Source organism: Ovis canadensis, chromosome 5 (assembly GCF_042477335.2).
Source record: "Ovis canadensis isolate MfBH-ARS-UI-01 breed Bighorn chromosome 5, ARS-UI_OviCan_v2, whole genome shotgun sequence".
NCBI classification, from domain to species: Eukaryota; Metazoa; Chordata; class Mammalia; order Artiodactyla; family Bovidae; genus Ovis; species Ovis canadensis.
The window spans coordinates 60,322,574-60,336,774 of NC_091249.1; the positions used below are offsets into that span (position 1 = coordinate 60,322,574).

Below are 14,201 nucleotides of genomic sequence, written 5' to 3' on the forward strand. Positions count from 1 at the left end.
CTGGGCATTGCTCAGGACCCGGGCGCCCTCTGGTGGCTGCTGTCTCTACTCACACCTCAGGCCCCTTCAGAAAGATCTGGGCTCCTTTCTCCCAGCTCCCCTCCACTGCCACTCAAGGGAAAAGGGTGAGAAGTGGGGTGGGGGAAATTGTTTCACTTTCCTCGTCATTTCCTTTGTCTCCTTCCTGACCTTGGCGAGCTTGGGGGTCACTAGGTCTGGGGGCAGGAAGAGATGCTTGGAGGTGGGGGTTCCTGGCTGCATGACTCCCCTGGGATTGCCTCCCTCTCACCTGCTCATTCTCCTCCGAGGGCAGCCCTGCTCTGTGGACGCCCAGGGCCACCTCCAGAGAGGACACCAGACAACGGGGAGGGCAGTGCATCCAGAGTCTCCCCGGGCTATTATGAGGTAATTTTATTTCTTTCCATTTCAGGTAAAAATAGTAAATACAAGATAATTTTCATAAAGGTAAAAATACATCATTTGGATTTTGCTGTTGCTCTCTGAACAGTGCTACCGACAGTACGATTTTTGATTTAGGATTTTTAAACCTTTTTTAAATATAAACAAATAGAACTATTTTGCTAGTAGGCTATCTGTGTTCTCATCTGGCACTTAAGAATAGATCACAGGTCACCGCCCGGTTCTTCTGGGTGTGTGGGTGGCAGGGAGGGAGTGAGCAGGGGTGTGTGGGGTGAGGTGGTTTGTCTTCCTACACGCAGACAGCACAGCGGTCTGTGTGCGGAGGGAGGGCACGAGTGTGCATCCGAGATGGCCTTTTCCTGCGCTGGCCACTGGGACATATGTCCCTATGACTGGACCGAAGGTGTCCCCACGTGTTAGGGGGCCACTTCCTCCCTTCCTCTTGTGGTCGAGTTTCTCACCCAACAGCCTAGATTCACAATCATTCTGGGTCCAGGCAGGACACTGGGCTGCAGATGCCAGCAAGGCTGGTCAGGACGGAGCCAGTGGGTCCCCTCAGAGTCCTAGAGGAGTGGGCCAGGACCCCTTCCCACTGGGGCTGGTGGCCAGGGCATCCCACCTGGCCTTGGAATGCTGGTAGAAGTCACAGGTGCCGATGGGTGCAGGCTGCTAAATGTCTTTGCCCTTGTTCACCCGCAGGTGGTCTTTGTTTAAGTTCTTGCCAAACTTCTCACTGAGCTGTTGGATGAGGTCGGCCAGCTCTCCGGTAGCTTGAGATTTCTCTTCAAGGAGCTCGTAGCGCAGGCTGGAGATATCTTGCTTGATTTCCTTCAGTTCGCCTGCAAGGACAGAGGAGATTTCGTTGAGTATGAGCCTGCAGAAGGGGCTCACCCTAGAGGCATTTGAGGCGTGCCTTCTTCCAGCAGAATGTCAGGCTACCGATCCAGCAGGGTGGAGGTGAGGGGATTGGAGGTCTGTTTTGACCTAAATCCCACCCAGCTCCTCCCACTAAAGGACTCATTCCTCTGCTGAAGACCCTTCTCCCATTCCTGGTCAAGCTCTCCCTGAAGGGTTTGAGGTGGACAGAGGAATCAAGATCAGGTTGAACTGCTTGCACCCATTTTATCATGATAGAACACTGGTCTTGGAGCCATTAAAGGCAGATTTTAAGACTCTGAGCAGCACCCTTGTTAATTTTAACATTTCTTTCTCATCATGCTTCATGTTTTGCTTTGTCATCATTTGCAGGGAAGAGGAACTCCTAGGCATCTGAGGGGACCAGCTCAGCTGATCAGTGGACGTGGCTGTGGAGCCAGGCAGCCTCGCAGGAGCAGGGTCTGCTCAGACCATGCAAGCAGCGTCCCTCACTGGTGCACCATGGCAGGCCTGCCGCCTTCTCCTTTTATGGCAAGGGACCACCAGGTGGGGTTTTTCACTCATTTCCACAGTGAGCCATGTGGTTAAAAGTCCACATGGGCCTGGGCTGTGGGAACCTTCTTATCAACCACAAAGTGGGGTCGAAAGGTTCTTGCCTGGTTTGGAAGATCCTGGACTCGACTCTTGGCTCAAGTGGGAGTCCACTGCTGGGGGACACATTAACCATACCTGTTTTCCAAGTATCCCTGACTCACAGAAGATGCAGAAGTCTTAAAGCTATAGTCTGGCCAGTTTTGACAAAGGCATACATCTCTTGTTTTCATGGGGGCTTCACTAAGCCCTGGTTTCATGCTGTGATTCCCATGGCATGAAACCTGCACAGCCCCACATTCTATAATCAGTTACATTCCTGTCAATCACATCACACACTTCAGAGCGCTGGCTGCCATGGTACCCGGCTGTGTTATATTTAAGACCCAACAGTAGGGTGGGCAGATGGGCTGCTACTCAACTCTTAGACAGTGTCAGCCCAGGGGTCGTTCGGTCATTGCTGATCTTGAGGCTGCACAGTGATGTCCCAGGATGAAGCAGAGGGTCACTAAATGACTAGGCTCCTTCCAGAGGCTCCTGGGACACTGGTGAGGGAAACACTTGGTACCTTCGCTGTTGGAAGGTAGCAAATATTTGTCCCAGGTGTCTCATGAAGATTAATTACCTGGTGTATGGTAATTCGCTTTTCACTTAAGAGCTGCTTAAAATAGACTGGAGAATAACCCAAACAGTGAAAATAATGTAGTTGGCAAACTTCAGCGTGCATCAGAATGAATGCCTGGCATGAGAATGCCTGGTATTGTATCACAGGCAGACCCATAGGCCATGCTGATTTATTAGGTCTGGGGAGGAGGGGAGGTTCTGGACCTGCTTTTATAGCAAGCACTTCTGAGGGGGTGGAAGGAATTCTTTGAGAAACTGCTGGTTGGTGGCTTCTGAGACCTAGGATGTGAGCTAGGATGGAGCCAGCCAGAACAGGGGCTGTCTACGGCTGGCTGTCTATGTGCTCTGGGCATGAGGAGCTCAGGGCTGTCCTGAGCTCAAGGGATAGGAGGCAACTCGTGTCAGTAGTGACTGGGGAGGTAGAACCATTCTGTGAGCAGGGCTCCGTGTCCTGGTGCTGGTGCTGAGGTGGAGGGCCCTGTGGTCAGAGCTAAGGGCAGCCCCAGCTGACGACCAGCCAGGGGCCAGAGACCTGAGTCCTGCAACTGTGTTCCCCTGCATTCTGCCAACACCTCCAGTGAGGCTCTCCAGGGTCTCAGGCTGGGGACTGAGCCCTGCCGGTTTTCCACTACTTTGTAGGCCCGGTGAGACCACGTCTGGCTTCTGCCCTCCAGGAAGCAGATCCAGTTGCTTACCTTCATTGACTTCATCATTTTCTCTGTCCACCTGGGCCTTCAGGACATATCTTTTTATGAGCCGTTTCATGATTTTCTGAAACATGAACACAGGGAGGGATCAAATCAGCCCAGCCAAGCTTGCATCCTGTAGGCGTGACTTCTCCCTCTGGCAGAGTGCCTGGCAGAGTTGGGGGATCCTCCCTTGCCTGATGCCTTGCTCTTGAGAAGTGACCTGCCTAATGGGGAGGTTCCAGTCTCTCTGGACTCAGTAGCACTTGAGCCAGGATGTAAGAGTGGGATACTCGCAGTGGCAGGAGGTCCAGCCACAAAGAGAGAGAGAAACACCTGAGATCCACGTGCACTGTTTGAGGGTCCTCAGCCTGACTTTTCCCTGCCCCTTGTGACCTTAGCCCACCACGCCCTCTTCTCTGGGCCTGATTTCAACAACCGATGCAAACTGGGGGAGTAAGAAAGTCCTAGCAGGCCAGCCCAGGTAGAACCGTCTCCATGGAGCTGCTATGCAGGAGGAGAGGTCCACTGAGCCCGCAGTCAGGAACAGGCACGGAGGACCAGTCCACTGTACTTTGGAAAATTCCTACCAGAGGCAGAGAGAGATACAGCCGAGCCTTGGGAGGTTTTGCCAAGATCCCGCTTCCCTGAAATCTTGGAGGTGCTACTTAATATGCAGAAACCAGATCCCTTCAGCGCAGGAGGCAGGAACAAACGCTGAAGAGCCACCAAGAACAGAGCCAAGGGTAAGAGGGCCCGCAGGGGGTGAACTTTGGATTCTGCCAGCTAGTCGCTCCCGGGTTACTGCGAAATTGCAGGATTTAAAAATATCCTTGTGGCCGACCCATCTGAATCTGTAGGAGCCTAGCAGCACCGCAGACGGGGATTCCCAGCTCCTCAGTATCCCTTCCGCTCACCTGCTCACCCTGAGGACCGAGGGGACAGAACTGCCATTTGCTAGGTTGAAGGGCCCTGAATTCTGTCCTCAGCTTTGCTGTGTGAGGTCAAGCAAGTGGTTAAGTCCTCTCTGACTACATGGGCTCAGGAAAAAGCTTCTTGCAAGTAAAAGAGAAGTGAGCTTCCAGGATGCAGAGAGCTGGAGGATTGAACGCGTTAGTATTATCACCGACTGGCGGTGCCGCAGGGCCTGTGATGGCAGTGACCTTGCCAAGGGGGCGTCTCCAGCTGTGACCCCATGGTTCACGTGACCCCATGGTTCACTCGACCCCAGGAAAGGCCGTTCACACTGTGCTCTGAGAGCTCATGGGGGCCCCTCCTAGCCCCCGCTGGAGGTCTGCTGGGCTCTGTGGTTTGAGTCAGCCTCTAATTTCAGGCTGCACAGTTAAGTGGTGAGTTGCCTTCACGCTGCTCCTTCTCTGGGAGGCCTGGGTCTTATCCTGATGGTGGTTAAACTGCAATGCCAGATCGCTCACTGACACTCTTGTAGTCAATGAGGCAGGTTACCTGAGTTTTAAGAATCTATGCCTTTAGTGGGAGTCAGCGATGCTCATTTCACTTTGAATTGGAGCAACAGAAACAAAATAAACTTTGTCCTGAGCCAAGTTCTCATGGGGGGATAAAAACCAACAAACCAGATATCCAAGTATCTAACACTCGTACTGAATAAGGAATTCGGAAATATTCTACTGAAGACTTTCAGGCTTACACAAGACCAGAGGATTTATTCATAAAGTTTCTTGTCATTTTAAAGAAAAAAACCTCAAGAACTCGAGACCCTTCCATTTCTGAATCTGTCAGTTAAAGAGACTATATATTTACAATGTAAAATTATAAGCCAGAGATGGAAGTGAAGAGCTCCCTTTTCCGGGACGTGGCTGAGTAGAACGCATTCACAGCTACGACGGTAACCACCCTCCTGGCTTCCTGTGCTCACTGTGTTTTAGTGCAACATGATTAAACTGATCATTAAAAAATTTCATAGTGTGTATTTATTATAAACACAAATGTTTTGAGTCTTCCTACAGTCCAGAAGCTGTGTTGGCCTCTTTGACAAAATGACCTCAAGGAACCCTCCCAGAAACCAGAGGAGATGGGGGTTGTCGTCTCTTTGTACAGAGGAGGTCACGAGGCTCAGAGAGGGAGGTGACTTTTCCAGGCTCATACAGCTGGGAAGTGGCAGATCTGGGACTTACCAAAATGGAAACCCAAGTTGGGGCTTTGTTCAAGCTTCAGGAAAAGACTAAGTGCATAATGGATTCAGAGATGAGATGCAGGAAATGGGCTCCCATTGGTCATAGAGGGTTTGGACCACTTCTAGGTACCAGTTTATCCTTTAACAAAGCACAGAATCTTTTGAGCAAGAAGAGGCCTCAGCTAGTTTTCAGAGAATGGATTGCTATCCCGCAGAAGAGAGTGACTGGTAAAGCGTCGTCCTGAATGCCCACGGCCCGCGCATGAACCCTGGCAGACTTGATCTCTCCGAGGGGAGAACAGCAAGGGTTTGCTTCTAAGCCTCTCATTATAGATGAGGATGTTAGAGGCTTAACATGGAAGCAAAATTACATGAGCGTGGCAGACATGTCCAGACCCTTTAACCTTCCTCTACTGCCTGGTTCACTCCAGGAGTGACAGGCACCTTCAGGGACAACAGTGTGGCCGCCTTTCAGGTGCTTAGAGACTTCATGCCCTGATGAGGACCTAGCCTCTCCTCTGGCATATGCATGTTAGACAACCTGGGATCTGCAGGAGTCTCATCCCCAGGAAGTCTGAAATGGTTAGAAAAATGCCCAAAGTTCTTTTTAACATGGCTGCTACAGAGGATCTCTGTCTGCAGAAAAGATGGACATCAGAAGCCTCCCCTCCTTCACTATGTGGGGGAAAAGCATGGTCCTCTCTCATGAGTTTCTGCTCCCTCCTGCTTACCTTCCGTGGAGTTTTCACTTCGCAGAGATAATAAACCTTCCCCACACTAGCATGTCCCTGTCGATGCCAGCTTGACCTGCTCTGCCCTGATGCATTTAGCAAGGACTGGAGATGACTGTATTTAGCGATCTTACTCAGGCAAAATAACTAACACTGAGGTACCTAGTGGATAAGAATGGTTGTGGCATCGAGGCCCACGTCCAGGGTGGGAGCCCCACAGTTCTCTGGCCCAGAGTCTGAGAGCCAGGTGACCTCTGGCCGCTGCTGGCATCCAGGGAGTGGGAGGGACCGCTCTGTGCAGCCAGGGAAGCTGAGGACAGGGTCAAGGAAGAGGACACGCACGCAGAAGGTGTCAACGAGCAGCAGCCAGAGAGGAGTAATGCTGCCGTCCAGCAGCAGAGGAGCTGACGAACATTGGGAAGAGAGTGGACAAAATGGATCGCAGGACAGGTCATGTGTTAAACTGGGGTTTAGGAGACCCCAGGAGACAAGAAATCAGCATTGGCAAGCTGTCTAACCTGTTGGCTTTGATCTCTGCAGAAAAGGTCATCGAGAAGGCAAGAAGGAGGATGCCCACTGGGTTTCAGGGGAACGGGTTACATCATAAAGAATTATTTCAGTGATGAACTGTGCCTGGATTTTTCAGTTTGGTTGGGACACGGTTTATTTGCTTTGCCCCTGAAGGAGATGCATCCTCAGAGAGTGAGGATATGAAGTCTGTACATACTCCAACAAGGGGACACATGTTGATCAGGTCAAATGTAGCTATGATAGGAAACACACTTTGGCCATTTTGCTGGCATCATGGTTTTCTTCCATTGTTTGGGGTCATGTCCACAGAACCCAAATTAGGAAAAAAAATTACAAAAGCAAAGAACCAATTTTGTGAAAAATAATTCAGACCCCTGGAAATCTAGAGGAACTGTCTTCTCTTATAATGGAGAACCCTGAAAAGCTGAAGTGATGGGAAGCTTAAACACCCAACATCTAGGACTGAAAGGAGATCAAACTGGTCAATCCTAAAGGAAATCAGTCCTGACTATTCATTAGAAGGACTGATGCTTAAGCTGAAGCTCCAGTACTTTGGCCTCCTGATGCGAAGAGCTGACTCATTTGAAAAGATCCTGATGCTGGGAAAGACTGAATGCAGGAGGAGAAGGGGACGGCAGAGGACGAGATGGTTGGGTGGCATCACTGACTCAGTGGACATGAATTTGAGTAAGCTCTGGGAGATGGTGAAGGACAGGGAAGCCTGGCATGCTGCAGTCCATGGGGTCGCAAAGAGTCGGACACAACTGAGCGACTGAACAGCAAGTGCTAAGTTTGAGCAACCAAGCAGATCTACTAGAGACACAAGGGAAAGGAGCTTAGCAACTAACATGTATATCAACAACAGGGCTTTTATCTTATTGGGACTGCTCCAGAGTGTCTCAGCACCTCGACAGTGAGAGGCTGACAGCATATGTGCTCCGTGCAAGGGAGGCTCTGGGTGCAGCCTGCATGGTGAGAAAGAGGGAGTGAACTGGGCTTCTCACAATTTCTTGGCACTTCTGAAATATGCTTTGGGAGGAAAGAAGTGCAGCGTGGAAGGCCACCAGTGGGCTCAAGGAAAAGGCTGAGCCATTTTTAGATCCCTGCCCAAATGCTTCCTTCTGAGATGGTTGCTGCCCCGTGATAGCAAAAGCGCCTTCTGTTCCTCGCTTCCTTCCCCCAGGCTCAGATAGACCTCTTCCCCGGGACTGTCAGACACAGACAGGGCAGGTTCCAGGGAGGCCTGGGTGTGACTCTACAAAGAGGACTAAGGGGCTTTTGCCTGGGCTGTGTGGCGTGGTGCAGACAGATCTCACTTCAACCCACCAGGTGACAGAGTTCCCTGTGTGTTCAGTGGGGTTCAGGTCCTGCCTCTCTCACAGGCATGTGTGAAATTATACATACCCTCGTGTCTAATCTGCTCCCAGCTGTCCATCTGTGCTGGCTCAAGGTTTACTCCTGTTTAAGCAGATGTTGGCTCAGGAAGATGCCCAGACCTGACCTTAAAGGGCTGAGCAAAGAGCAAACGTACAAAAGCAAGATGGTCTCTGCTCCATCTGCTGTCCCCTCCGCCCACTCCCTCTGATGCCCACGGGCCCAGTTTTTCTGTCTCCCAGTTTCTCTGTCATCTTTTGGGTGACAACGATCTGAGTAAGTTGCCCCAGGCTTTTCTTGGTGGATTCGAAAGATACAGGGTGGGCCTTCTTTCCCAGACTGTCAGCCTGAAGCTGCAAACCGGCTAATCTGCATAATCACAGCAGGAAGCTCTGGGGGAGTCAGGGTTGCAGGGACTCGGCCAGTAATGATGGAGGACAGAATAGGGATTGCTCGAGACCACTGTGGAGCACGGTCTCCTTCACAAAGGATTCATCTGGCTGTAGGACGTTGACCACAGCGGCTGTCTTCCCTGATTGCAGCTGCTGATTGTGCTCAAAACCCAGGAGACATCTGGCCCTGATCCATTACGGTTTTCTATCTTTTCCGTGGCACAGATAATCTCTACTTCTCTCTAAGAAGCAAAGAAATATAAATCCTTCCCCTGACTGAAGGATTTGTCCTATAAAATAAACTCAAAGCTGATCGCACTGGGCAGGGCCAATTTAGCGCACAATTAAATCAATACAAGATTTGCCCTTTGCCAATTTTTTAGCCCCTGTCATCCGATAAAACTATAAGTACTATGAGGGATGAGCCACTTCTTAATTGTACACTTAACTCCTCCTAACTGCAGAGTTAGCCTCTGTAATACGGATGGAGATTCAATTAGAGACCTGGGTCGGGAAGATGCTGGGTCTGTGATAGCTCCCTCGGGGATGCTGGCACCAGGGACATATCACCTTGGCCCCAAGGAACACTCAGGACAGCGTCAGACTTACATCTGATAGGAAACGGTCAGCGTGGATAAAACTGCTGGTCATCGGGGGCAGGAAAGCAGGAGGAGGATGGCCTGCACTTTTATAATCAATAACCTGCAGTGACCATTTATCACTGACTGATTCAAACTGATACAGAGACTGCATTAATTTCTAAAGCAAAGCAAGATCTGCAAGCATAAAAGACCTCCTAAGTTTTATAACGGCCATGTGCAGGCTGGCAGTCTAAGGTCAAGTGCCTACTGAAGACGTTGATGCCCGCCTGGGAGCCACACCGGGCGCCTGCCTCTCCCTACCCCATTCCTGTTGGTCTGCATCATTTCCCTTTGGCAATACATCCAGAACGTATGCTGAGTCAGTCAGCTTTTCTCCATCACCCTTCTCGCGTTTCAAGTCACCTGTCCCGCGTGCCTGGACCATGTCTTCCTCCCTGGTCTCCCTTCTTCCACTCCTGTCCGCACTGGTCTCGTCTCACTATAGCAGACAGGTAGTCTTCTTAAAGCATAAGTAAAATCGTATCATCTTCTCCCTCCCCCAAGTTAACCTCCTCCCACTGCCTTTCGTGATACCTCAGAGTAAAATCCACACCCTGGACCTTGCTTCCGCGGTCCTGATTTGAATTCTGACCTCATCACCTTCCCCTCCCCCACTGCTCATTGAGCTCCAGCAGCTCTGGACCTCCCAGGCGTCTCCCCTCTGGCCTTGGCTTACACTTTTCCTCTGCCTGAAAGGCCCCATGTGGTTGCCTCCTTCTCATCGACGAGGTCTTAGCTAGCTGTCCTCTCCTGAAAGACGCAACTTCTGATAACCATATAGAGGCAGGGGCTCCCTGGTTTTCTCCATTTTTGCACCTGAGTTTTTTCATCTGGGCACTTTGATCAACTTGAAGTTACATATTTAATTGCATGTGTACTGATCCATAGTGTCTCTCCCTCTATGTCTGGAAGTGCCACTAAGATAGGAACCTTGTCTGTAACCCCAGGAAGCAATACAGTGCCTGGCATATAAATAAATGTGACTGCAGGAAGGAATGAAGCTGTGTTCTAGGGGGAATGACATAGCCCTGTGACTATATTGGTGTCTTAACGGAGTCCACTTCTGCCTATACCTGGGAAAGGGGTGGTTACCTGGTATCTGGTGGGCTTGCTATAAGTGTTATTTGCTGTCAGATTTTCAGAATTCCTCATGCCAGCCTGGTACCGAGTCTTCTGGGAAAAAAAAAAAGACAAAATACATAGTATGTGACACATATTACGTAAGACTTAATACATACCTACATGGTAAGAATAGCACCTGCCTAGGGGGCTGCCTCTAAAAGGCGGGCCCTCAGGAGGTCCCTGTACCCACTGTGGCTTGGCTTCCTGGAACATGTTTCCTGGGGCCTCTGGCTCTGCAGGTTGTCAGTGAGTTACAGAATTAGTTTGGTCAGCTTTGTTTGGAAAGCACTCAGCTAGAGTGATTGCCCAGAGATTTTTAATATGCTAACAATTGAGGATCTCCAGGAGGGGGAGATAATGGATGGGGAGCCTCCCTTCCCAGGCGTCCCAAAGTACAATCCAGCTACTTTCTGGGGAGAGCTATCTGCTTTCTAGTACTAAGGAGTCCCTCCGTGGGGTCCCAGCTCAGTCCGACAGGAAGGGGGCGGGGGGCGGCACTAAGGCCGGTTAGCGGCCCCTGCTGGTACTGCAGCTGTGCTGAAGTGCCAGCTGATTCTGAAAAGCACGGGGTCCCTCCTCAGAGCTCCTGATTTGCCTGGTTTCAGAGGCATCCTGTTAATCAAAGACACACAGCTCCCCTCTTCCCCATCTGCTGCCCCTCTAGTCCCTTAGGTCCCGTGCTACCTACCCTGAATTTAGAATTCAGCATGCCCATTTCAAGGTCATTTTCACAGCTTTTGGCCTTAGATTTGCAGAGTTTTATGAGGCACATCTTGATTCTCATTATGAGATAATAAAACGATTTAGGACTTGGCACTAGATTAAAAGGAGCAGGTAGAGTTCTTCCTTCATCAAAATAAGACAGCCAGAGCTTTGCTCGGGCAAACTTCCACTCCACGTCGGCATCCTCCTGCAGGGCGAGGAAGACAACAGAACATTGTCAGAGGCCGCGCCCTCCAGCAGACTCATCCCACCAGCCACAGAGGTGGGCCCTGCGGGGCATTTCAATGTTCTAGGAGACATATTATGAAAAGTAAAATGAAACAAGTGAAATTAACTTCAGTGATGTATTTTACTGAATGCAGTGGACCCAAAATGTCATCATTTCAGCATGTAATCATTATAGAAATGATTCATAAGATAGTTTACATTTTCTTTGCATACCAAATCTTCAAAATTGGCATGTGGTCTATACTCACAGCACATCTCAGTTTGGACTGGCCACATTTTGAGTGATTAGTACATGTGGTTTCGTGGCTACCATATTAGATGCCACCGTGTATTTCCTACTAGAAAGTGGATTCGAGCGCTGCCAACAATGTTAAGAGTCTAGCATTGAAGTCTAGAGACCCAAAGAATTGATGCTTTTGAACTACGGTGCTGGAAAAGACTCTTGAGAGTCCTCTGGACAGCAAGGAGATCAAACCAGTCAATCCTAATGGAAACCAACCCTGAATACTCATTGGAAGAACTGATGCTGCAGCTGAACCTCCGATGCTTTGGCCACTTGATGCAAAGAGCTAACTCATTGGAAAAGACCTTGAAGCTGGGGAAGATTGAAGGTGAAAGAAGAAGGGGACGACAGAGGATGAGATGGTTGGATGGCATCACTGCTTCAATGGACGAGAACTTGGGCAGACTCCAGGAGATAGCGAGGGACAGGGAGGCCTGGCGTGCAGCAGTCCATGGGGTCGCGAAGATGCAGACATGACTTAGTGACTGAACAATAACAACAGCTAGCATATGCAATTCAAGGGAGCAAGCCTGCATGTAGCTGGCAAGAGGCAGTCTGCTCTTCCCTGGTGGTGGTGGTAGACTTAAAGCCCAGATCTGTTACTTCAGACTTGGTGTCAATGCCAGAATGCCAAGTGGGCCCCCTGAGAGGTAGCAGGGCTGTGTTCTCTATAGGTGGCCAGGCTCCATGGGCCCCTGTCCTAAGAGGGCAGTCTGAGGCCAGGGGTTTGGAATCAACTGGACTGTTACCAGCTGTGTGATGTAGGTAGTGGCCTTGGGCTTCCTCCTCTGCTCATGGTGATCACACTGCTGGCCTCCCATGGCCCTGGGGTTGGCATTGATTACGTGTTCCGTGAGCAGTGGGTTTCTCTCCCCACGGTACTGGCTTCACTTCAAGGGGCTGTGGGCCCAGCCAGGTCCCACCTGAGGCTGCTGGCAGGCCAGGAGGGCATAAGGTCACCACCAGCGAGCTTGACCAGTTTGTCTGCTTTTGCTGAGAACCCATCAGCATCTGGCCTGGTCTATGGGGATGTACTCTACAGGCCTTTTAGACTGGAAGCTCTGTGAGGGTAGGGTCATTTCTGATTTCTGCCATACAACAGGGAGATGTAGGCGGGACTCCCGACCTGATAGGAAGGGTGATATGGTGGTGGGAGCACAGGCTCCCGAGCCTCCCTCGGTTCAAATCCTGCCTCTGTTCCTCGCTAGCTGGGTCACCATAGCAGGAGACTTAACTGCTCTGGGCCTCAGTTTCCTCATCTATGAAATGAGGACAGTAACACCTACTTCACAGGCTGTTGTGGGAATGAAAGAAGTTAATGCATGAAAAACAATGTAGGATATTAATACTTGGTAAACTCTCAGTAAATAGTATTTGCATCTCCATAGCTTAATCCAGTACCTGGTGTTCAACCTTCAGTCACCAGCCAACCTCCTACTACGTGCCGACTTATAGGTCACCTCCTGTATGCCGGCCCATGCCAGGGAAGCACTGGGTTTGGCAGACGTGACCTCCTGGGACACAGAGCCTGGCCAGTGACAGGAGTATGTTAACTCATCAGCTCTCTGTTTCTAGATCTGGGCTCACAGCTGGGGGAGGTGCTGGGGGTGGGGTTCTGCCCTTGGGGGTCAGCGAGGGCTGCCCCAAAGGCTAGTGTTTATGCTGAGATCCAAAGGGTGAGGAGTCCTCAACCAGGTCAAGTGTGGGTGCACTGGGGTGGAGAAGAGTAGCAGTTAATCAGCGGAGAGGCAGCGAGAAGCGTAAACAGCTCTTTGTGGGCAATAAAGAGCAGGAGACAGAGAGGGTAAGAGCTGCAAAGGGGGGTGGAGGGAAGGTTGTTTGTAGTTACTCATTTTATTTTCAAGATCAAGAGATGCATTTAGATGCTGACAGGAAGGATTAGACAGAGAAAGAGAGGGTGAGGATGCAGGCGGGGAGGGCTGCTCCTGAGGAGGGGAAGGCAGGGGACCCAGGGACCTGGGAAGGGCTGCTCAGGGGGAGAAGGCGTGTCTGCCCACGGGAGGGCGGTGGCAGGGGCGGAAGCAGGCTCAGAGGCAGGCGCGTCTGTGGATTCAGATGTGGATGTTCAAGAGTTATTGAAGAAATAAGTGTTCTCCTGCAGGGATTTACAGATTTACAGGGATTTACTTCACCACAGTTCAGTGTGACCACGGACACGCCAGGCGCATCCCGGCCGCAGTCCTCAGGGTCCTGCTACAGGAGTCAGCAGTGAGCTGGTGGGGACTGTGTGCTCCCACCCCGCAAGGAGAAGCCCAGTGCCCAAGGGGAGGGGTCGCAGTCCGCTCTCTCTGTCTCCTGGCACCACCCCGTGGTGGGCAACTTGACATCACAAGCCATGGGCTTGCTCACGCCTGTCCCAAACTAGTGGGTATTGCTCATGCCAGTCACGTGACTTCCCACACTATATTCATTTGGACCAACACACAATGTGCTCCGTAGGATGGGGCAGAAACTGGGGGCGAGTGCTCTAGACACCCATGTATGCCAGGCACCAGCTGGGGTCTCTGACACGTGGGGAAGCTGGGGCCCAAGAAGGTTAGTTAGCAACAGCTCATTATCCGCACAGGCGACCAAGCCTGTAAAATACTTGTATATATATATGTTGTTTGCCTGCTGACACAGTGCTGCCTTTTCCTGCACATGGCTGGGGTGTTAGAGCTGGGGGCTAAGACGAGGGATCACGCAGGTTCACCTCTTCCTCTCTCCTCTTGTCTGTTTCCCTTGTTCAGTCTACACTCTTGAGCGCAGAGCCCAGTATTACAGGCATGCTCAGTCGTGTCTGCCTCTCTGCAACCCCAAGGACCAT

General features: G+C 50.9%; 1 protein-coding gene across 1 annotated transcript in view; it reads right to left on the bottom strand.

Annotated features, from left to right (window-relative positions):
• Positions 1–1,089: 1,089 nt before the first annotated feature.
• The window catches only part of TRPC7 (transient receptor potential cation channel subfamily C member 7), a 142,867-nt gene continuing 129,755 nt past the window's right edge, over positions 1,090–14,201 (bottom strand). Inside the window, exons 9-12 of the mRNA XM_069592889.2 lie at positions 10,829–11,050; positions 10,111–10,191; positions 3,207–3,282; positions 1,090–1,259 (exon numbers count right to left, since the gene is read on the bottom strand). Of these exons, the coding sequence (XP_069448990.2) occupies positions 1,090–1,259; positions 3,207–3,282; positions 10,111–10,191; positions 10,829–11,050 (549 nt within the window). The remainder of the gene's footprint in view (positions 1,260–3,206; positions 3,283–10,110; positions 10,192–10,828; positions 11,051–14,201) is intronic.